Source organism: Hyperolius riggenbachi, chromosome 1, assembly GCF_040937935.1.
Source record: "Hyperolius riggenbachi isolate aHypRig1 chromosome 1, aHypRig1.pri, whole genome shotgun sequence".
NCBI lineage: Eukaryota > Metazoa > Chordata > Amphibia > Anura > Hyperoliidae > Hyperolius > Hyperolius riggenbachi.
Window position 1 is genome coordinate 1,294,433 of NC_090646.1, and position 23,616 is coordinate 1,318,048.

The 23,616-nt window shown below is 54.2% G+C and overlaps 1 protein-coding gene across 2 annotated transcripts in view; it reads left to right on the forward strand.

Moving 5' to 3' along the window:
• Positions 1-19,660, forward strand: part of LOC137562206 (programmed cell death protein 4-like) — a 37,147-nt gene extending 17,487 nt beyond the window's left edge. For both annotated transcript variants that reach the window (XM_068273539.1, XM_068273545.1), the window contains exons 3-11: positions 245-342; positions 788-901; positions 2,540-2,761; positions 5,668-5,765; positions 6,905-7,019; positions 12,953-13,060; positions 18,225-18,335; positions 18,413-18,552; positions 19,452-19,660. In XM_068273539.1, coding sequence (XP_068129640.1) covers positions 245-342; positions 788-901; positions 2,540-2,761; positions 5,668-5,765; positions 6,905-7,019; positions 12,953-13,060; positions 18,225-18,335; positions 18,413-18,552; positions 19,452-19,503 — 1,058 coding nt within the window. In that variant the 3' untranslated portion in view covers positions 19,504-19,660. The remainder of the gene's footprint in view (positions 1-244; positions 343-787; positions 902-2,539; positions 2,762-5,667; positions 5,766-6,904; positions 7,020-12,952; positions 13,061-18,224; positions 18,336-18,412; positions 18,553-19,451) is intronic.
• Positions 19,661-23,616: the final 3,956 nt, after the last annotated feature.

Genomic DNA, 23,616 nt, shown 5'->3' on the forward strand with positions numbered 1-23,616 from the left:
GTGTGGAGATCCCACGTCCTACACCACCCCCATCGTTCTGTGCTTCCTGTCATGTTTTTGTAACTTTTTGGGTAATGGGTATTTTTGGTTGGCCTGCTGCAGTTTCTGAGTGTGACGGGTTGTGGTTAGTAATTCCAGGCCGGGGTTTTAGGGTTCCTTCTCCGGTGGCCTTCAGCAAATCATTACCAATGTTGGCTGGTTTAGTTAATAATAATGGTAGTAATGTGTTCTGTCTCTCCTGCAGGGGGCGCTGGAGGGAAGGGTGTCTGGGGTGCCCCAGGGCAGATCTACAGCTACCAGGAGCCGGACGTCCGAGACCCCAACTATGATGAGTCTGCCCAGGTGAGTGAGGCCTCCTCTCGGGTCTGGCTGTATGTTCTTGGGAGGAGCGGGCTATCTCCTGGGAGAGGGGGCTATCTCCTGGGAGGAGGGGGCTTTCTCTTGGGAGCTGGGGGCTCGCTCTTGGGAGGTGGGGGCTTGCTCCTGGGAGGAGAGGGCTTGCTCTTCTGAGGGGAGGGGTTGCTTAATAGGATGGGTTGGGATTTGGAGGGACGTGATTGGACTCCGTTCTACATGATGATGATCAAGGTGCTCCCAGTTTGTGGCCTGGTGCCGTGCCGCAGTGACAACCATCGCTATCGGTGCCAGGTCTAGAATGCATGACTGTAAAGTGAAGGCAAATACTCTGTGTGGCAGTATTCTCCCTTCCGTGTCCTGATCTCATTACCTGTATTATTATTGTTATTATTATTTAGTATTCATATACCTGTATGACATATGTTGGCAGGGGGACACAGTATACCAGCAGGTGGTCCCGGAACTGGATGAGGCTGGCCTACAGAAGACAGTACAGCCCATGGTACGAGAATACTTCGAACATGGAGACACTGGAGAGGTTATTGTGAGTATCTGTCTGACTGCTGTCCATATACACTGATCGTAACGTGGGGGAAGGGGTTATATATACTGCAGTGACATCACAGTGTGTCTGTCCTGTATACAGTCATGGTCGAAGGCTTTGGCACGAGCAAAACTGGGATTTGCAAAATGTGTTGCTTCATAGAAGGTTATTGTGTGACCAGTACATCTCTGACATCATTCGGAGTGAAGTATAAGGACAGACTGATGCTCTATGTGCTGGACATTGTCATCTTGTGTCAGCAAAGATTACCACCAAAGAAACACATGACACCATCATTGGTTTCCAGTTAAATGGCCTCACGTGCCAGGAAACTGCACAAAATACTGCAACCATTGATTGGATCATCAAGAATTTGAAGGGTAGAGGTTCGGTTGCACAAGAGAGAGGGCTCATTCACAATTCTGCCCAACACTAAAGAATGGGATCAAAATGTCCCCAACAATCCAGGCCAATGTGGTGCTGATCTGTACTGTCCAGACCATGCCACGTGACCAGTGTGAGTGGTTCAGAGTTCATAACTGGAATTGTGGACCCATGGCCAGGAAATTCTCCAGATCTTAATCCTATTGAGAAACTGCAGTCATGTCTGGAGGGAGGTGGACATGCAGAAGCCCACAAACTGTGATCTCCTCCGAGCGTTCACCAGACAGACAGGATGTGGCACAGAAGCTGATGTCCAGCATTGCCAGAGGAAATTTCCGAAGTTATTGAGAAGGGTCAACACTGTAAATATTGACTCTGCATGGATTTCAGTTATTAAAGCTTTGTGTGTTCTTCAGTATACAGTGTGTATTCAGTCACTATTCAGTTGTGTCTGACCCTTTGTGACCCCCATTGACCACAGCCCGTCAGGCCCCTCTATCCTTTACTGCCTCCCGAAGCTTGTCCAAGCTCATGTCTGTTGCTTCCATGACACGATCTAGCCATCTCCTTTTCTGCCAATTTTTCCCAGCAGTAGGGTCTTCTCTGAGTCCTGCCTTCTCATTATGTGTCCAAAGTATTTCAGACTCAGCATTGCCCCTTCCAATGAACAGTCAGGGTTCATTTCTTTCAGGATTGACTGATTGGATCTTCTTGCAGTCCAGGAACTCTCAGAAGTTCTTCTCTAGCACCACAATTCAAAGGTGTTGAATCTTTAGTCTTCCTTATGGTCCAACTCTCACAACCATACATTACTACTGGAAAAAACATGGCTTTGAAACCGTACCATACCACACCATACCGTAGTAACAAGTATATAAAATAATCTAAAAATGCTAAAGCAGCTAAGTTTGCAAAACACAATATTTGTGTCCCTGGTAAAACCTTTGTCCATGACTGTCTGTATGTATATACTCCTTTTTATTTCTTGTATAGAGACCACTGTTCATATACTGCAGTATGATATTTCCCAGAGACCTCATCCACCAGATCGTGTAATTGGCTGGCCTTTTTCCCAGCAGTTTGCACAGCAGCTGATATCATGGCATACATCATTCATCCTAAGCACCGCTCTTACTGATTGAATGGGGTTTTTGCACTTTGAGATGCTGGTTGTTCCTTATTACAGGACCCATCTAATGTGTCGTCCCTGCAGATCTGTGTCCATGTCCTGATTGTGTCTCTCATCCCTTCCAGGCTCTCCTTAATGAACTGAATTTGGGGAGTCAGAAGCCTGGAGTTCCCCGTCTTGCTGTGTCTCTCTCCCTAGAAGGCAAAGCAAGTCAAAGAGAACTGACCTCCCGCCTCCTGTCTGACCTGATGGGGAAAGTGCTGTCTGAGGAGGACCTCGCTCAGGCCTTCGACCGGCTTCTGGCTGACCTACCTGACCTCATCCTGGACACTCCTGAGGCCCCTCAGGTGACCACAAGGCATATCTCCTCAATCTGATGAGGAATGATGTTGGACAAGGAGTCTGATGGTTTGGAGGAGAGGTTGGATGATGATGATGATGAATGAGGTTGGGGATGAGAAGTCTGATGGTTTGGAGGAGAGGTTGGATCTCATAGATGATGGTGAATGAGGTTGGGGATGGGAAGTCTGATGGTTTGGAGGAGACATTGGATCTCATAGATGATGGTGAATGTAGGTGGGGATGAGAAGTCTGATGGTTTGGAGGAGAGGTTGGATGATGATGGTGAATGAGGGTGGGAATGAGAAGTCTGATGGTTTGGAGGAGAGGTTGGATTTCATAGATGATGGTGAATGAGGTTGGAGATGTGAAGTCTGATGGTTTGGAGAAGAGGTTGGATCTCATAGATGTGGTGAATGAGGGTGGGGATGAGAAGTCTGATGGTTTGGAGGAGAGGTTGGATCTCATAGATGATGGTGAATGAGGGTGGGGATGGGAAGTCTGATGGTTTGGAGGAGAGGTTGGATGATGATGGTGAATGAGGGTGGGGATGAGAAGTCTGATGGTTTGGAGGAGAGGTTGGATCTCATAGATGATGGTGAATTAGGGTGGGGATGAGAAGTCTGATGGTTTGGAGGAGAGGTTGGATTATGATGATGATGATGAATGAGGGTGGTGATGGGAAGTCTGATGGTTTGGAGGCGAGGTTGGATCTCATAGATGATGGTGAATTAGGGTGGGGATGAGAAGTCTGATGGTTTGGAGGAGAGGTTGGATGATAATGATGATGAATGAGGGTGGTGATGGGAAGTCTGATGGTTTGGAGGAGAGGTTGGATCTCATAGATAATGGTGAATGAGGGTGGGAAGTCTGTTTGGAGGAGAGGTTGGAGGAGGAGGAGGATGATGATGATGAATTAGGGTGGGGATGAGAAGTCTGATGGTTTGGAGGAGAGGTTGGATCTCATAGATGATGGTGAATGAGGTTGGGGATGGGAAGTCTGATGGTTTGGAGGAGAGGTTAGATGATGATGGTGAAAGAGGTTGGGGATGGGAAGTCTGATGGTTTGGAGGAGAGGTTGGATGATGATGGTGAATAAGGTTGGGGGTGGGAAGTCTGATGGTTTGGAGGAGAGGTTGGATCTCATAGATGATGGTGAATGAGGGTGGGGATGGGAAGTCTGATGGTTTGGAGGAGAGGTTGGATCTCATAGATGATGGTGAATGAGGGTGGGGATGGGAAGTCTGATGGTTTGGAGGAGAGGTTGGATCTCATAGATGGTGAATTAGGGTGGGGATGAGAAGTCTGATGGTTTGGAGGAGAGGTTGGATCTCATAGATGATGGTGAATGAGGGTGGGGATGAGAAGTCTGATGGTTTGGAGGAGAGGTTGGATGATGATGATGATGAATGAGGGTGGGGGTGGGAAGTCTGGTGGTTTGGAGGAGACATTGGATCTCCTAGACCTAGATGATGGTGAATGAGGTTGGGGATGGGAAGTCTGATGGTTTGGAGGAGAGGTTAGATGATGATGGTGAAAGAGGTTGGGGATGGGAAGTCTGATGGTTTGGAGGAGACATTGGATCTCATAGATGATGGTGAATGAGGGTGGGGATGGGAAGTCTGATGGTTTGGAGGAGAGGTTGGATCTCATAGATGATGGTGAATGAGGGTGGGGATGAGAAGTCTGATGGTTTGGAGGAGACGTTGGATCTCATAGATGATGGTGAATGAGGGTGGGGATGGGAAGTCTAATGGTTTGGAGGAGAGGTTGGATCTCATAGATGATGGTGAATGTAGGTGGTGATGGGAAGTCTGATGGTTTGGAGGAGAGGTTGGATCTCATAGAAGATGGCGAATGAGGGTGGGGATGAGAAGTCTGATGGTTTGGAGGAGAGGTTGGATGATGATGATGAATGAGGTTGGGGATTGGAAGTCTGATGGTTTGGAGGAGAGGTTGGATCTCATAGATGGTGAATGAGGGTGGGGATGAGAAGTCTGATGGTTTGGAGGAGATGTTGGATCTGGTAGATGATGGTGAATGAGGGTGGGGATGAGAAGCCTGATGGTTTGGAGGAGAGGTTGGATCTCATAGAAGATGGTGAATGAGGGTGGGGATGAGAAGTCTGATGGTTTGGAGGAGAGGTTGGATGATGATGGTGAATGAGGGTGGGGATGAGAAGTCTGATGGTTTGGAGATGTTGGATCTGGTAGATGATGGTGAATGAGGGTGGGGATGAGAAGTCTGATGGTTTGGAGGAGAGGTTGGATCTCATAGATGATGGTGAAAGAGGGTGGGGATGAGAAGTCTGACGGTGTGGAGGAGAGGTTGGATCTCATAGATGATGGTGAATGAGGGTGGGGATGAGAAGTCTGATGGTTTGGAGGAGAGGTTGGGTCTCATAGATGATGGTGAATGTAGGTGGTGATGGGAAGTCTGATGGTTTGGAGGAGAGGTTGGATCTCATAGATGATGGTGAATGTAGGTGGTGATGGGAAGTCTGATGGTTTGGAGGAGATGTTGGATCTGGTAGATGATGGTGAATGAGGGTGGGGATGAGAAGTCTGATGGTTTGGAGGAGAGGTTGGATGATGATGGTGAATGAGGGTGGGGGTGAGAAGTCTGATGGTTTGGAGGAGAGGTTGGATCTCATAAATGATGGTGAATGTTGTTGGGGATGAGAAGTCTGACGGTGTGGAGGAGAGGAGACTGGTGGATAGAATGGACTTGGTGGTGATTGGTGGATAGAATTGACTTGGGGGTGATTGGTGGTTAGAATCTGCCTTGGTGACGCTCGGTGGCTGGAATGGTCTCGGTGGCACTCTTTGACTGGAATGGACTTCAGGGTGAAGGGTTAGAAGAAGGTCATGCCCTGGACTGAGAGTAATGACGATGGGTTTGTTGTGTCTTGCAGATGCTGGGACAGTTTATCGCCCGTGCTGTCGCGGATCATGCTCTGCATCTTGATTTCCTGGACCGCTTCAAAGGGCGAGTGGAAAGTGACCATGCGCGGTGAGAGAGCTAGGGGTAACACGTGATGATGGGGAGGGGGGCTTTGTGATGTGTGCGAGGGTCGGTTCTGCAGCTCTTTTGCTTGTTGTATCAACATTTGCAGAAAATTGTATAATTTCTTGTATTATTTACCTCAGGCTGTTTCCCTGCTTAAAGCCCAAATCCAAAAATAAAATACTTTTGCTCTAGATCTTGTGGGAAAACTTGTGGAGGTCCCTTTAAAGCGGAGCTGAGATGAAAAACTAACTATAACAAGTAACTTGTCTATATATTTTATCTAAAGTTTAGATAGTTTACTCAGCAAATCTAGCTGCAAACAGCTTCAACAGTTTATGATGATTTTTTTCTGCGATACGAGGGCAGCCATGTTCTGCTTGTCATCATTACACACAGACAAGCTGATTTGAATCTCCACCCCTCAGCCTGTGAAAACTTCACTCCCCTCTCCTCCTCCCCTCTGCCTCTGAAATCTCTGGCTAGTAACCTCCTCCTGCCCAGACTGAGCTCCCATAAGCCCTTGCTACTAAGCCTGGGTGTGTCAAGGCTCTCTGGAGAAGCTGTGGGCAAGGCCTGCTTAGTTTATAGGGAGAGTATTAAAACAAAACAAAACAAAAAAAGTATTTGGCTTGAGGAATGCCCTATAAACTATATGTAAGGAACACAATTATGCAATGAGTAAAAGTTTGTCTCGGATCCACTTTGACATGACACTTATGACAAGTGGCTGGATACACCTATTCAGTAGGAGACCTTGGGCAAGACTCATTAACACTGCTACTGCCTACTGAGTGCGCTCTCGTGGCTGCTTCGCAAGCGCTTTGAGTCCGACAGGAGAAAGGCGCTATACAAATACTGTAATTAAATCCCTGTTCAATCAAGAAATTATCCAATCTGCATTTCAGTACTCCCACCAACAGAGGGTGCTAACACAATGTTCCTATTACGTTTCGGTGTTTACTTTTCTCCCAAAAAACAGCAACTATTGGGAACATCCAATCAGGATTCAGCTGCTGAATGTAGCACGTATGATTGGTTGTCCTTGTCTCAGTGGGTGTTTGTAGCGTTTCTCGCACGGAACTCCCTATTCAAGGCTCGTTGGTTCTCTCTGATCACATAGTAATCCTTCCTGTCTCCCCCAGGGCCTCTCTGGATCGGGCCTCCCTATTACTCCGAATCAAGAGGGATATTAACCGTCTGGACAACGTGTGGGGTGTCGGAGGAGGCCAGAGGCCAGTGAAGCATCTCATCAAGGAGGTAACACATGGGCGACATTATAGGGCGAGGGGGGTGGAGCTGATTTGTCTGTCCTCAGACCTGATCCTTCACACACAACTGAAATTCACTAATCTAGCCGCACTATTCACTCTATTCTGATATGACCCACGTGGTGGCTGCAGGCTTATGCCACCAAATAATAAATCCATTCCTGGTTTGTTCTCAAGCTTTAGTAGGCCGGTTTACACAAACCTGAGTGTGTGTATGATCTATTAGAGTGAAGGAAAAGGTTTCTCATGGGAAGGGGGTATCCGCTACTGATTGGGATAAAGTTCAATTCTTGGTCGGAGTTTCTCTTTAAGAGGGGGAGTTGGGTTGGGTGGTGAGGCTCCTAATACACCCCCTGCACCATAGGGCCCGCATTTACCATTAGGCATTGTAGGCACGTGCCTACAGGCGTCTTCTGATCGAAAGACGGCTCCTCGAGTGGCTTCCTTCCCTATAAAACGTAATACTAAGGGGCACCTCTAGCTACCTATGATGGGCAAGGAAAGTAAGGGAGAAGTGACAGCTGGGCCAGCCAGTGCACTTTCTGTGCGATTCGGCGGGGGTTTATAGGCTCATGGAGGGCGGAGTCTAGGGTGCCAGGACATCTGTGCCTATAGGCTGCTGTGATGTAAGTCCGGGCCTGCATGCATGGAGGGCGGAGTCTAGGGTGCCAGGACATCTGTGCCTATAGGCTGCTGTGATGTAAGTCCGGGCCTGCATGCATGGAGGGCGGAGTCTAGGGTGCCAGGACATCTGTGCCTATAGGCTCCTGTGATGTAAATCTGGGCCTGCATGCATGGAGGGCGGAGTCTAGGGTGCCAGGAGATCTGTGCCTATAGGCTCCTGTGATGTAAATCTGGGCCTGCATGCATGGAGGGCGGAGTCTAGGGTGCCAGGACATCTGTACCTATAGTCTCCTGTGATGTAAATCTGGGCCTGCATGCATGGAGGGCGGAGTCTAGGGTGCCAGGACATCTGTGCCTATAGGCTCCTGTGATGTAAATCCGGGCCTGCATGCATGGAGGGCGGAGTCTAGGGGGCCAGGACATCTGTACCTATAGGCTCCTGTGAGGTAAATCCAGGCCTGCATGCATGGAGGGCAGAGTCTAGGGTGCCAGGACATCTGTGCCTATAGGCTCCTGTGAGGTAAATCCGGGCCTGCATGCAGGGAGGGCGGAGTCTAGGGTGCCAGGACATCTGTGCCTATAGGCTCCTGTGATGTAAATCCGGGCCTGCATGCATGGAGGGCGGAGTCTAGGGTGCCAGGACATCTGTGCCTATAGGCTCTTGTGATGTAAATCCGGGCCTGCATGCATGGAGGGCGGAGTCTAGGGTGCCAGGACATCTGTGCCTATAGGCTCCTGTGATGTAAATCCGGGCCTGCATGCATGGAGGGCGGAGTCTAGGGTGCCAGGACATCTGTGCCTATAGGCTCCTGTGATGTAAATCCTGGCCTGCGTGCATGGAGGGCGGAGTCTAGGGTGCCAGGACATCTGTGCCTATAGGCTTCTGTGATGTAAATCCTGGCCTGTGTGCATGGAGGGCGGAGTCTAGGGTGCCAGGACATCTGTGCCTATAGGGTCCTGTGATGGACATCCGGGCCTGCATGCATGGAGGGCGGAGTCTATGGTGCCAGGACATCTGTGCCTATAGGCTCCTGTGATGTAAATCCAGGCCTGCATGCATGGAGGGCGGAGTCTAGGGTGCCAGGACATCTGTGCCTATAGGCTCCTGTGAGGTAAATCCGGGCCTGCATGCATGGAGGGCGGAGTCTACGGTGTCAGGACATCTGTGCCTATAGGCTCCTGTGAGGTAAATCCAGGCCTGCAGTGCCGTCCCATCTGTCCCTGGTCACCCTTCCCTCAACCACCTTCACCTTCTACAGTACAGGTTTGACGTTGTCTATCCACACTTGTCATTACTGTATGCTATAGGCTGTGCAAAGGAAATAAACGGCAGATCAAACAAGGAGACAGGTGCACAGTACTTAGGTATAGAGGTGGCTCCTCTGAGGGTGATGTTATACAGGGGCTGTAGGCGGGGCAGGTATAGAGGTGGCTCCTCTGAGGGTGATGTTATACAGGGGCTGTAGGCGGGGCAGGCATAGAGGGGGCTCCTCTGAGGGTGGTGTTATCCGGAGGCTGTAGGCGGGGCAGGTATAAAGGGGGCTCCTCTGAGGGTGGTGTTATCCTGGGGCTGTAGGCGGGGCAGGTATAGAGGTGGCTCCTCTGAGGGTGGTTTTATCCGGAGGCTGTAGGCGGGGCAGGTATAGAGGTGGCTCCTCTGAGGCTGGTGTTATCCGGAGGCTGTGGGCGGAGCCTGTATAGAGGTGGCTCCTCTGAGGGTGGTGTTATCCGGGGGCTGTAGGCGGGGCAGGCATAGAGGGGGCTCCTCTGAGGGTGGTGTTATCCGGAGGCTGTAGGCGGGGCAGGTATAGAGGTGGCTCCTCTGAGGCTGGTGTTATCGTGAGGCTCTGGGCAGGCAGGTATAGAGGGGCTCCTCTGAGGGTGGTGTTATCCGGAGGCTGTAGGCGGGGCAGATATAGAGGTGGCTCCTCTGAGGGTGGTGTTATCCGGAGGCTGTAGGCGGGGCAGGTATAGAGGTGGCTCCTCTGAGGGTGGTGTTATCTGGAGGCTGTGGGCGGGGCAGGTATAGAGGGGGCTCCTCTGAGGGTGGTGTTATCCGGAGGCTGTGGGCGGAGCCTGTATAGAGGTGGCTCCTCTGAGGGTGGTGTTATCTGGAGGCTGTAGTCGGGGCAGGTATAGAGGGGGCTCCTCTGAGGGTGGTGTTATCCGGGGGCTTTGGCTGGGCAGGTATAGAGGGGGCTCCTCTGAGGGTGGTGTTATCTGGAGGCTGTGGGTGGAGCCTGTATAGAGGTGGCTCCTCTGAGGCTGGTGTTATCGTGAGGCTCTGGGCAGGCAGGTATAGAGGGGCTCCTCTGAGGGTGGTGTTATCCGGGGGCTGTGGCTGGACAGGTATAGAGGGGGCTCCTCTGAGGCTGGTGTTATCCGGGGGCTGTGGGCGGAGCCTGTATAGAGGGGGCTCCTCTGAGGCTGGTGTTATTGTGAGGCTCTGGGCAGGCAGGTATAGAGGGGCTCCTCTGAGGGTGGTGTTATCTGGGGGCTGTGGGCGGGGCAGGTATAGAGGGGGCTCCTCTGAGGCTGGTGTTATCGTGAGGCTCTGGGCAGGCAGGTATAGAGGGGCTCCTCTGAGGGTGGACATCTGTGCCTATAGGCTCCTGTGATGTAACTCTGGGCCTGCATGCATGGAGGGCGGAGTCTAGGGTGCCAGGACATCTGTGCCTATAGGCTCCTGTGATGTAACTCCAGGCCTGCATGCATGGAGGGCGGAGTCTAGGGTGCCAGGAGATATGTGCCTATAGGCTCCTGTGAGGTAAATCCGGGCCTGCATGCATGGAGGGCGGAGTCTAGGGTGCCAGGACATCTGTGCCTATAGGCTCCTGTGATGTAACTCCGGGCCTGCATGCATGGAGGGCGGAGTCTAGGGTGCCAGGACATCTGTGCCTATAGGCTCCTGTGATGTAAATCCGGGCCTGCATGCATGGATGGCGGAGTCTAGGGTGCCAGGACATCTGTGCCTATAGGCTCCTGTGATGTAAATCCAGGCCTGCATGCATGGAGGGCGGAGTCTAGGGTGCCAGGACATCTGTGCCTATAGGCTCCTGTGAGGTAAATCCGGGCCTGCATGCATGGAGGGCGGAGTCTATGGTGGCCCAGGACATCTGTACCTATAGGCTCCTGTGATGTAACTCCAGGCCTGCATGCATGGAGGGCGGAGTCTAGGGTGCCAGGAGATATGTGCCTATAGGCTCCTGTGAGGTAAATCCGGGCCTGCATGCATGGAGGGCGGAGTCTAGGGTGCCAGGACATCTGTGCCTATAGGCTCCTGTGATGTAACTCCGGGCCTGCATGCATGGAGGGCGGAGTCTAGGGTGCCAGGACATCTGTGCCTATAGGCTCCTGTGATGTAAATCCGGGCCTGCATGCATGGAGGGCGGAGTCTAGGGTGCCAGGAGATATGTGCCTATAGGCTCCTGTGAGGTAAATCCGGGCCTGCATGCATGGAGGGCGGAGTCTATGGTGCCAGGACATCTGTGCCTATAGGCTCCTGTGATGTAAATCCGGGCCTGCATGCATGGAGGGCGGAGTCTAGGGTGCCTATAGGCTCCTGTGAGGTAAATCCAGGCCTGCATGCATGGAGGGTGGAGTCTAGGGTGCCAGGACATCTGTGCCTATAGGCTCCTGTGATGGAAATCCGGGCCTGCATGCATGGAGGGCGGAGTCTAGGGTGCCAGGACATCTGTGCCTATAGGCTCATGTGATGTAAATCCGGGCCTGCATGCATGGAGGGCGGAGTCTAGGGTGCCTATAGGCTCCTGTGAGGTAAATCCAGGCCTGCATGCATGGAGGGTGGAGTCTAGGGTGCCAGGACATCTGTGCCTATAGGCTCCTGTGATGGAAATCCGGGCCTGCATGCATGGAGGGCGGAGTCTACGGTGTCAGGACATCTGTGCCTATAGGCTCCTGTGAGGTAAATCCGGGCCTGCAGTGCCGTCCCATCTGTCCCTGGTCACCCTTCCCTCAACCACCTTCACCTTCTACAGTACAGGTTTGACGTTGTCTATCCACACTTGTCATTACTGTATGCTATAGGCTGTGCAAAGGAAATAAACTGCAGATCAAACAAGGAGACAGGTGCACAGTACTTTTCCTTCATAGGTATAGAGGGGGCTCCTCTGAGGGTGATGTTATACAGGGGCTGTAGGCGGGGCAGGCATAGAGGGGGCTCCTCTGAGGGTGGTGTTATCCGGAGGCTGTAGGCGGGGCAGGTATAAAGGGGGCTCCTCTGAGGGTGGTGTTATCCTGGGGCTGTAGGCGGGGGAGGTATAGAGGTGGCTCCTCTGAGGGTGGTGTTATCCGGAGGCTGTGGGCGGAGCCTGTATAGAGGTGGCTCTTCTGAGGGTGGTGGTATCCGGAGGCTGTGGGCGGAGCCCGTATAGAGGTGGCTCCTCTGAGGGTGGTGTTATCCGGGGGCTGTAGTCGGGGCAGGTATAGAGGGGGCTCCTCTGAGGGTGGTGTTATCCGGGGGCTGTGGCTGGGCAGGTATAGAGGGGGCTCCTCTGAGGCTGGTGTTATCTGGAGGCTGTGGGTGGAGCCTGTATAGAGGTGGCTCCTCTGAGGCTGGTGTTATCGTGAGGCTCTGGGCAGGCAGGTATAGAGGGGCTCCTCTGAGGGTGGTGTTATCCGGGGGCTGTGGCTGGGCAGGTATAGAGGGGGCTTCTCTGGGGCTGGTGTTATCGTGAGGCTCTGGGCAGGCAGGTATAGAGGGGCTCCTCTGAGGGTGGTGTTATCCGGGGGCTGTGGCTGGGCAGGTATAGAGGGGGCTCCTCTGAGGGTGGTGTTATCTGGGGGCTGTGGGCGGGGCAGGTATAGAGGGGGCTCCTCTGAGGCTGGTGTTATCGTGAGGCTCTGGGCAGGCAGGTATAGAGGGGCTCCTCTGAGGGTGGTGTTATCTGGAGGCTGTGGGCGGAGCCTGTATAGAGGTGGCTCCTCTGAGGCTGGTGTTATCGTGAGGCTCTGGGCAGGCAGGTATAGAGGGGCTCCTCTGAGGGTGGTGTTATCCGGGGGCTGTGGCTGGGCAGGTATAGAGGGGGCTCCTCTGAGGCTGGTGTTATCCGGGGGCTGTGGGCGGAGCCTGTATAGAGGGGGCTCCTCTGAGGGTGGTGTTATCTGGGGGCTGTGGGCGGGGCAGGTATAGAGGGGGCTCCTCTGGTGTTATCGTGAGGCTCTGGGCAGGCAGGTATAGAGGGGCTCCTCTGAGGGTGGTGTTATACAGGGGCTGTGGCCGGGCAGATTTAGAGGGCACTCCTCTGATGGTGAAATGACCTGTTCTTCCTCTTTCAGATGAACCTGCTTCTCCAGGAGTTCCTGTCGTCAGGCCAGGTGTCGGAGGCGGAGCAATGTCTGCGGGAGCTGGAGGTGCCACACTTCCACCATGAGCTGGTGTACGAGGTACCTGATGCCAGACGATGCCGGGGGTGTATGTGTGCAGATCTGGTGCTGCCTTTTCATAGACCGTCCAGCCTCTGGCGGTTAAAGCACACCTGACCCTATAAAAAACTATAAAGGTCAGTACAGAGATCTGTTCACGCTGGATCCACATACCACTGTGCGATGTCCGTCCCTCTGCTCCTTCCCCCGGCCCCTGTAATCACTGCTTGAAAAATATGACTTTTGGCTAAAGGAATGTTTTACAGACAGGAAGAGGCGGGGCTCCTCCCATCACCCGCCCATTCCCTTTTAAAGTGTAGCTGAGCCGAAGCTCGGGTACAAAACCAGATACTTACCTAAAGAGAGGGAAGCATCAGGATCCTATTGATGCTTCCCTCGATATTCCTTGGACCCCTCGTTGCTGAGTGCGGTCCCCCAGAAGATTAGCAACAATGCATTGTCACTAATCACATCTGGGCCACGCAGCTCCTCTTCCTGGTTGTGTGCGCAATAGCCACCTGAGACCGCGGGCTCCCTGCTAGTGCGGGCTCCGTGCTACTGCACATGGGCGAGCTCCCTGCTACTGTGGGCTCCGTGCCACTGCACATGGGCGGGCTCCCTGCTACTGCACATGGGCGGGCTCCCTGCTACTGCGGGCTCCATGCTACTGCACATGGGCGGGCTCCCTGCTAGTGCGGGCTCCGTGCTACTGCACATGGGCGGGCTCCCTGCTACTGCGGGCTTCGTGCTACTGCACATGGACGGGCTCCTTGCTACTGCGGGCTCCGTGCCACTGCACATGGACGGGCTCCCTGCTAGTGCGGGCTCCTTGCTACTGCACATGGACGGGCTCCTTGCTACTGCGGGCTCCGTGCTACTGCACATGGACGGGCTCCCTGCTACTGCACATGTGCGGGCTCCCTGCTACTGCGGGCTCTGTGCTACTGCACATGGGCAGGCTCCCTGCTGCTGCACATGGGCAGGCTCCCTGCTGCTGTGGGCTCCGTGCTACTGCACATGGGCGGGCTCCGTGCTACTGCACATGGGCAGGCTCCCTGCTGCTGCGGGCTCCGTGCTACTGCACATGGGCGGGCTCCCTGCTACTGCACATGGGCGGGCTCCCTGCTACTGCACATGGGCGGGCTCCCTGCTACTGCACATGGGCGGGCTCCCTGCTACTGCACATGGGCGGGCTCCCTGCTACTGCGGGCTCCATGCTACTGCACATGGGCGGGCTCCGTGCTGCTCCGGGCTCCTGGCCACTGCACATGGGCGGGCTCCCTGCTACTGCGGGCTCCGTGCTACTGCACATGGGCGGGCTCCGTGCTACTGCACATGGGCGGGCTCCCTGCTGCTCCGGGCTCCGTGCCACTGCTGCTCCGGGCTCCGTGCCACTGCACATGGGCGGGCTCCCTGCTACTGCGGGCTCCATGCTACTGCACATGGGCGGGCTCCGTGCTACTGCACATGGACGGGCTCCCTGCTACTGCGGGCTCCGTGCTACTGCACATGGGCGGGCTCCCTGCTTCTCCGGGCTCCGTGCCACTGCACAAGGGCGGGCTCCCTGCTACTGCACATGGGCGGGCTCCCTGCTACTGCAGGCTCCGTGCTACTGCACATGGACGGGCTCCCTGCCACTGCGGGCTCCGTGCTACTGCACATGGGCGGGCTCCGTGCTACTGCACATGGGCGGGCTCCGTGCTACTGCACATGGGCGGGCTCCGTGCTACTGCACATGGGCGGGCTCCCTGCTACTGCACATGGGCGGGCTCCCTGCTGCTGCACATGGGCGGGCTCCCTGCTGCTGCACATGGGCGGGCTCCCTGCTGCTGCACATGGGCGGGCTCCCTGCTACTGCGGGCTCCGTGCCACTGCACATGGACGGGCTCCGTGCTACTGCACATGGGCGGGCTCCGTGCTACTGCACATGGGCGGGCTCCCTGCTGCTGCGGGCTCCGTGCTACTGCACATGGGCGGGCTCCATGCTACTGCACATGGACGGGCTCCCTGCTGCTCCGGGCTCCGTGCTACTGCACATGGGCGGGCTCCCTGCTACTGCGGGCTCCGTGCTACTGCACATGGGCGGGCTCCCTGCTACTGCGGGCTCCGTGCCACTGCACATGGGCGGGCTCCCGGCTACTGCACATGGGCGGGCTCCCGGCTACTGCACATGGGCGAGCTCCTTGCCACTGCACATTGGCGGGCTCCGTGCTACTGCACATGGGCGGGCTCCCTGCTACTGCGGGCTCCCTGCTACTGCACATGGGCGGGCTCCCTGCTACTGCACATGGGCGGGCTCCCTGCTACTGCGGGCTCTGTGCCACTGCACATGGGCTGGCTCCCTGCTGCTGCACATGGGCGGGCTCCCTGCTACTGCACATGGGCAGGCTCGCGCAGCACACATAAACCAGGAAGAGGAGCTGCGTGGCCCTGATGTGAAGGGGGGCGGCGATCAGCAATGGGGGACTTGTCAGAACCGGGGGAAGCCTCATTAGAATCCTGAGGCTTTCCTCTCTACATGGTAAGTGTGGATTTTCAACCCGAGCTTCGGCTTGGGTTTGCTTTAAGGGGGTGGGGAAGAGGTGGAAATGGGAGGGAACAATATTGCAAACTCACCTTTTCCTGTCTGATTACAGGGACTGGGGAGGAAGGAGGAGAGGGACGGACATTGTACAGAGCTATGTGACCTGCCTTTTCCTGTCTGATTACAGGGACTGGGGAGGAAGGAGGAGAGGGACGGACATTGTACAGAGCTATGTGACCTGCCTTTTCCTGTCTGATTACAGGGACTGGGGAGGAAGGAGGAGAGGGACGGACATTGTACAGAGTTATGTGACCTGCCTTTTCCTGTCTGATTACAGGGACTGGGGAGGAAGGAAGAGAGGGACGGACATTGTACAGAGCTATGTGACCTGCCTTTTCCTGTCTGATTACAGGGACTGGGGAGGAAGGAGGAGAGGGACGGACATTGTACAGAGCTATGTGACCTGCCTTTTCCTGTCTGATTACAGGGACTGGGGAGGAAGGAGGAGAGGGACGGACATTGTACAGAGCTATGTGACCTGCCTTTTCCTGTCTGATTACAGGGACTGGGGAGGAAGGAAGAGAGGGACGGACATTGTACAGAGCTGTGTGACCTGCCTTTTCCTGTCTGATTACAGGGACTGGGGAGGAAGGAAGAGAGGGACGGACATTGTACAGAGCTATGTGACCTGCCTTTTCCTGTCTGATTACAGGGACTGGGGAGGAAGGAAGAGAGGGACGGACATTGTACAGAGCTATGTGACCTGCCTTTTCCTGTCTGATTACAGGGACTGGGGAGGAAGGAAGAGAGGGACGGACATTGTACAGAGCTATGTGACCTGCCTTTTCCTGTCTGATTACAGGGACTGGGGAGGAAGGAGGAGAGGGACGGACATTGTACAGAGCTATGTGACCTGCCTTTTCCTGTCTGATTACAGGGACTGGGGAGGAAGGAGGAGAGGGACGGACATTGTACAGAGCTATGTGACCTGCCTTTTCCTGTCTGATTACAGGGACTGGGGAGGAAGGAAGAGAGGGACGGACATTGTACAGAGCTATGTGACCTGCCTTTTCCTGTCTGATTACAGGGACTGGGGAGGAAGGAGGAGAGGGACGGACATTGTACAGAGCTATGTGGTTCCAGCATGAACAGAACTCTATGCTTTGCTTATGGAGCTGTGACTCCAGTCAGGTGTGCTTTACCTTTTACGTACCAGCGGTCTCTGCCCCCTTAAGGACCAGCAGTACATATTGTGACGGTGCCGATCAGTTTGGCGCGGGGAGAGACGAATGACAGCTCTCCTGGCTGCCGCTAAACTCCCCGGCAGAGTTAAATACTATTCCCCATCCCAAGTTGTTGCAGCCCAGAGAAAGGTGTAATTTGGGGTCCGGCAGCTGCCAGAGGCCAGAATTACCGCTACACGGGACGTGCAGCGTAGCATTGCTACTATGATAACACTAAGCGCTACGCACTGAAATAACTTGCTTGGAAGGACCCGCTACCCCCACCCCCAGCCTTACTTTGTGGTACACAGGAGAAAGATGTGTGCTCTGACCAGTCATCACCTGACATACATACTGGCTGCTGCAAGTCCATTGGCTAATTACAATGGCAAAGCGTTTGCATATTGCATTCGCCTACCAGAATATGCAGGATCTAAAGCTACCTCCCTGCTCTTCCTGCAGGAGTTGGCCCACGCAATGCATCTCAACGGCCCGTGTCGGCCTCCTCGTACCCCCCAGAAATCATCCAGCTACCCCTCTAGGCGTACATCATGGTACACCCAGTCACAGAGGACTATCTGAAGTCTAGCTCGAGGTTTTCACTACATTACAGGGTTACCCCATCTACTGAACCATTGTGGTAGCATAATGTGCACACGTCAGACATCGCACACCCTCCATCACATGGAGCATCTGGGCTCTGATGCTTGCTCAGTAATCGGGGTATTGCCTCCATTTGAGGTGTAGCCCCTCTAGATCTACTTGTGGTTCCTCCAGCCACAGTGGTGCTCTAGCCTCCTCCCCAGTATTCTTGCCACACCCATGTTACCCACGTGCTCTAGCGATGACCACACCTTCTCCCCAGTAGTCTTGCCACCCCCATGTTACCCGTATGCTCTAACGATGACCACGCCTTCTCCCCAGTAGTCTTGCCACCTCCATGTTACCTGTGTGCTCTAGCGATGACCACACCTTCTCCCCAGTAGACTTGCCACACCCATGTTACCTGTGTGCTCTAGCGATGACCACACCTTCTCCCCAGTAGTCTTGCCACCCCCATGTTACCCGTATGCTCTAACGATGACCACGCCTTCTCCCCAGTAGTCTTGCCACCCCCATGTTACCTGTGTGCTCTAGCGATGACCACACCTTCTCCCCAGTAGACTTGCTACACCCATGTTACCTGTGTGCTCTAGCGATGACCACACCTTCTCCCCAGTAGTCTTGCCACGCCCAGGTTACCCGTATGATCTAGCGATGACCACGCCTTCTCCCCAGTAGTCTTGCCACCCCTATGTTACCCGTGTGCTCTAGCGATGACCACACCTTCACCCCAGTAGTCTTGCCACACCCATGTTACCCGTGTGCTCTAGCGATGACCACGCCTCCTCCCCAGTAATCTTGCCACCCCCATGTTACCCGTGTCTTGTGTTTGCAGGCGGTGGTGATGGTGCTGGAAGGCTCGGGAGAAGGCCATGTCCTGATGATGGTGAAGCTTCTGAAGGTTTTGTACGATACGGGACTGATCACCTTGGACCAGATGAATCGGGTAATGTTGCGTGTCCTGTGTGGATGGCGTGTTATGTGTGTGTTTGGACACGCCGCTCACTCCGTCTCTCTCCACAGGGATTCCAGCGAGTGTACTCTGAGCTGCCAGACCTCAGCCTGGATGTCCCAATGGCTCCGTCTGTCATAGAGAAACTGGTGGATCTTTGCTACCAAGAGGGCGTCATCACCCAGCAACTGCGGGACCAGTGTCCTTCCAGGTACGTCGCTGCAGAGGCCTGTGTGGTAATAGAGCTAAGAGGAGGCCTCCTTCTAATCTTCAGGCACGTGGGCGGAGCTTATGGGATGCCTCTAGAGTGTCAGCATGGAGGAGGAGTTTAGAGGACGCCTTCCAATTCACAGGAAGTCAGCTTGTGGGTGGAGCTTAGAGTATGGTTCCTGCATCTAGGGAGTCAGCATGGGGGAGGAGCCTGGAGGCTTCCTTCCAATTTTTAGGTGTGTTGATGGAGCTGAGGATGGCTCCTGCATCTTGAGATACAGCATGCAGGAGGTGCTTAGAGGACACTCTCCAGTAGTCAGCGTGTGGATGGAGCTTAGACACTTTGCAATCTTCATGGAGTCAGCGTGTGGGTGGAGCTTAGGGTGGTTTCCTTCCAATCTTCAGGGAGTCAGTGTATGGGCAGAGCTTAGAGGATGGCTCCTGCATTTAGGGAGCCAGCATTGGAGAAGTTCTTCTGAATTTCAGTGAGATTGGGTGGAGCTTAGGGGAGGTCTTTCAATCTTCAAGAAGTCAGCGTGTGGGTAGAGCTTAGGGATGCCTTCCTCCAATCTTCAGGTTGTGGGTGGAGATTAGGGGAGGTCTCTTTCCAATCTTTAGGGAGTAAGCGTGTTTGGAGCTTAGGGGAGGACTCCCTCCAATCCTCAGGTAGTCAGGTTGTGGGTGGAGATTAGGGGAGGTCTCTTTCCAATCTTCAGGGAGTCATCGTATGGGTGGAGCTTAGGGGAGGACTACCTCCAATCTTCAGGTAGTGGGTGGAGCTTAGAAAACGCCTCCTTCCTAAATAAGTAGTGAGGGTGGAGCTTAGAAGTCAGTGAGGGAGGAGCTTAGATTATATTTTGCCTAGATACAGTTCACTGACTCTCTTCTTTTCTCCTGCAGGGGACGGAAGCGGTTTGTCAGTGAGGGTGACGGTGGATTGGTTAAACAGTGACTTGCCCCACCCCCGCTGCTGGATATTCAGAGGCTTTGGGGCAAATCTGATCTTTATTCAAACCAAAATGAAAGGGAGAGCTGGGAGATGATGGCCTGGTGTCTGACAGATAACATGTACTGTGTGCATATTTCCAATAAATGTGACCTAATCTGCAGTGACTCGTGCTTCTCACAGTGTGTCGCCAATACTAGCAGGGTGCGTCCGCCAACCCTCGCGGGGCGCGGCCTCCAACGCTCGCGGGGTGCGTCCGCCAACGCTCACAGCGCTCTCCTCTGAGGCTGGGGGCACACTGGTGTCACCCATTACACGGGCACTGCTGGGGGTCCTCTGAGGCTGGGGGCACACTGGCATCACGCATTACACGGGCACTGCTGGGGGTCCTCTGAGGCTGGGGGCACACTGGCATCACGCATTACACGGGCACTGCTGGGGGTCCTCTGAGGCTGGGGGCACACTGGTGTCACGCATTACACGGGCACTGCTGGGGGTCCTCTGAGGCTGTTGGCACACTGGCGTCACGCATTACACGGGCACTGCTAGGGGTCCTCTGAGGCTGGGGGCACACTGGCGTCACGCATTACACGGGCACTGCTGGGGGTCCTCTGAGGCTGGGGGCACACTGGTGTCACCAATTACACGGGCACTGCTGGGGGCTCTCCTCTGAGGCTGGGGGCACACTGGTGTCACCCATTACACGGGCACTGCTGGGGGTCCTCTGAGGCTGGGGGCACACTGGCATCACGCATTACACGGGCACTGCTGGGGGTCCTCTGAGGCTGGGGGCACACTGGTGTCACGCATTACACGGGCACTGCTGGGGGTCCTCTGAGGCTGGGGGCACACTGGCGTCACGCATTACACGGGCACTGCTGGGGGTCCTCTGAGGCTGGGGGCACACTGGCATCACGCATTACAAGGGCACTGCTGGGGGTCCTCTGAGGCTGGGGGCACACTGGTGTCACGCATTACACGGGCACTGCTGGGGGTCCTCTGAGGCTGTTGGCACACTGGCGTCACGCATTACACGGGCACTGCTGGGGGCTCTCCTCTGAGGCTGGGGGCACACTGGTGTCACCCATTACACGGGCACTGCTGGGGGTCCTCTGAGGCTGGGGGCACACTGGCATCACGCATTACACGGGCACTGCTGGGGGTCCTCTGAGGCTGGGGGCACACTGGTGTCACGCATTACACGGGCACTGCTGGGGGTCCTCTGAGGCTGTTGGCACACTGGCGTCACGCATTACACGGGCACTGCTGGGGGTCCTCTGAGGCTGGGGGCACACTGGCGTCATGCATTACACGGGCACTGCTGGGGGTCCTCTGAGGCTGGGGGCACACTGGTGTCACCCATTACACGGGCACTGCTGGGGGCTCTCCTCTGAGGCTGGGGGCACACTGGTGTCACCCATTACACGGGCACTGCTGGGGGCTCTCCTCTGAGGCTGGGGGCACACTGGTGTCACCCATTACACGGGCACTGCTGGGGGCTCTCCTCTGAGGCTGGGGGCACACTGGTGTCACCCATTACACGGGCACTGCTGGGGGTCCTCTGAGGCTGGGGGCACACTGGCGTCACCCATTACACGAGCACTGCTGGGGGCTCTCCTCTGAGGCTGGGGGCACACTGGCGTCACGCATTACACGGGCACTGCTGGGGGTCCTCTGAGGCTGGAGGCACACTGGCGTCACCCATTACACGGGCACTGCTGGGGGTCCTCTGAGGCTGGGGGCACACTGGCGTCACGCATTACACGGGCAATGCTGGGGGTCCTCTGAGGCTGGGGGCACACTGGCGTCACCCATTACATGGGCACTGCTGGGGGTCCTCTGAGGCTGGGGGCACAGTGGCGTCACGCATTACACGGGCACTGCTGGGGGTCCTCTGAGGCTGGGGGCACACTGGCGTCACGCATTACACGGGCACTGCTGGGGGTCCACTGAGGCTGGGGGCACACTGGTGTCACGCATTACACGGGCACTGCTGGGGGCACACTGGTGTCACCCATTACACGGGCACTGCTGGGGGTCCTCTGAGGCTGGGGGCACACTGGCGTCACCCATTACACAGGCACATTCACACTTGACGATTTTTTTTTTTTTTTGAGCAATCGTGTTTAGCGCTTCTATAGCACTGAAACGCGATCGCCAGGAAATCGCCTGAAAATGGTGCAGGCTACGTGTTTGGCGATTTTCGTTAATCGCCGGAGATTAACGCAAATCGCCCAAGTGAGAACGGGCCCATAGGGTATTATTGCACTAGCGCTTGAGCGCTTTGCCGAAATCGCCGGCAAAACGCTCTAGTGTGAATGGGGCCTTAGCAGTTTTTCGGAATGTTTTCAATTTGGAAACGTGCGCTTTGTGCAGTAAAAAGCGAACTGCTGTGCTATTTACAATCGTGACAAGAAACATAGGCCTCGATTCATAAAGCATTACCTCATGCGGTACTGCTGAAAACAGCAGACTTTACCGACCACTTAGCAAAATGTCAATTCATAAAGGCTGTTACCGCATGAAAAGCTGACATTACCGACCAGGGAGATAAATTACCGACTTGGCTGCAGTTACCGACAACACATGTCAGTAAATTGTCAGCAAATGTCAATTCATAAAGCCTTCAACAAGCGGTAAGCCTGGCGGTAGTTACCGACACCCCTAGTGAGGCGATAACACGTTACCGACAGCTCTGACAGCTCTGATGAATGCAAAGTGCAGAGAGCAGAAGTCTGTTTGAGTCATCAGTGGAGAGAGCCAGAGAGCCCTCTGTGTGAATCATTTGAGCAAGCAGGGAAAGACTGTGTGACTCATCTGTCTGAGTCATCAGTGGAGAGAGCCAGAGAGAGCCGTCTGTGTGAGTCATTTCTGCAGGGCAAAGAGAGGATCGAGACACTGCTCTACTCTACCGCTCAATGGGCTGCGGTAATTTACCGACCTCCAAGGGCAGCTGGGGAAATCTTTATGAATTAGCACACAGACCGGGAAAATACTGAGTGCGGTATTTTCCAGACAAGATTTTTTTATCGCACCGCTGTTTATGAATCGAGGCCATAGATGCTAAACACAAACAAATGCAACGATGAGGGGGCCAATGACTACAATGTCCAGCGCGGAAGATTCTGCTATGTGTGCTCCCAGCCCAAGTTACTATTTCATGTACAGTGGCAGCATCAGTATAATTTATCTATTTAAGTACTAGCTGATGGCCCGGCGTTGCCCAATTATGTATTTGGCTGGTGTTGACTCCGCCCACTTTTTCAACGACCAAGTTTGTGAACTTTGCGGTCTTTGGCATCAATAAATTGCATTGAAATAAAACAAATCTAATTGGCTGTTTGTAGCTCCACCCCCTATTTTGAATTTGAACCCCAGTCACCCAATGATCAACTGTACCAGGTTTGAGGCTTGTGCCATTAACAGTGCAGGAATGGCAGCAATTACATATTCCCCTTGAAAATCAAAAGGTGAGTTTGAGTTGGCTTTTGTAGGCTCCACCCACTTCTCTGAATATTAATCCCAGTCACCCAGTGACCAACTGTGCAAAGTTTGAGAACCCTACCATTAGCAGTGTAAGAACAGTTGCAGTTTACATTTTCCCAGTGAAATGTGTATTTGTCTCCGCCCACTGATGACCCGGTATTGCCCGATTATGTATTTGGGTATTTGGCTGGTGTTGGCTGCGCCCACTTTTCCTAACCCTAACACACAATTATTCAATGACCAAATTTGTGAGTAGAGATGGCCCGAACGGTTTCGCGCGAACATATAGCGCGTTTGACCCGCCCCCTATACCACATCATTGGGCCAAACTTTGACCCTCTACATCACAGTCAGCAGACACATGGCAGCCAATCAGGCTGCACTCCCTCCTGGACCCCCGCCCCCCCCCCCCCCCCCCCCCTATAAAAAGCTGCTGCGTTGGCCATCTTCTCACTCTGTTTGCTTCCTGCTGCTAGTGAGAGAAGGGAGGGGTTGCTGGAGAGATAGGGAAAGCTTAGTTAGATCTTGTTAGCTTACTCCTTGCTGATATTTGTTGCTGAAAAGCACCACAAAAAAAAAGCTCTTTCGAGAGCTAATCTTCTTGTGATTTTTTTTTTTTTTTTGTGTGGTCCA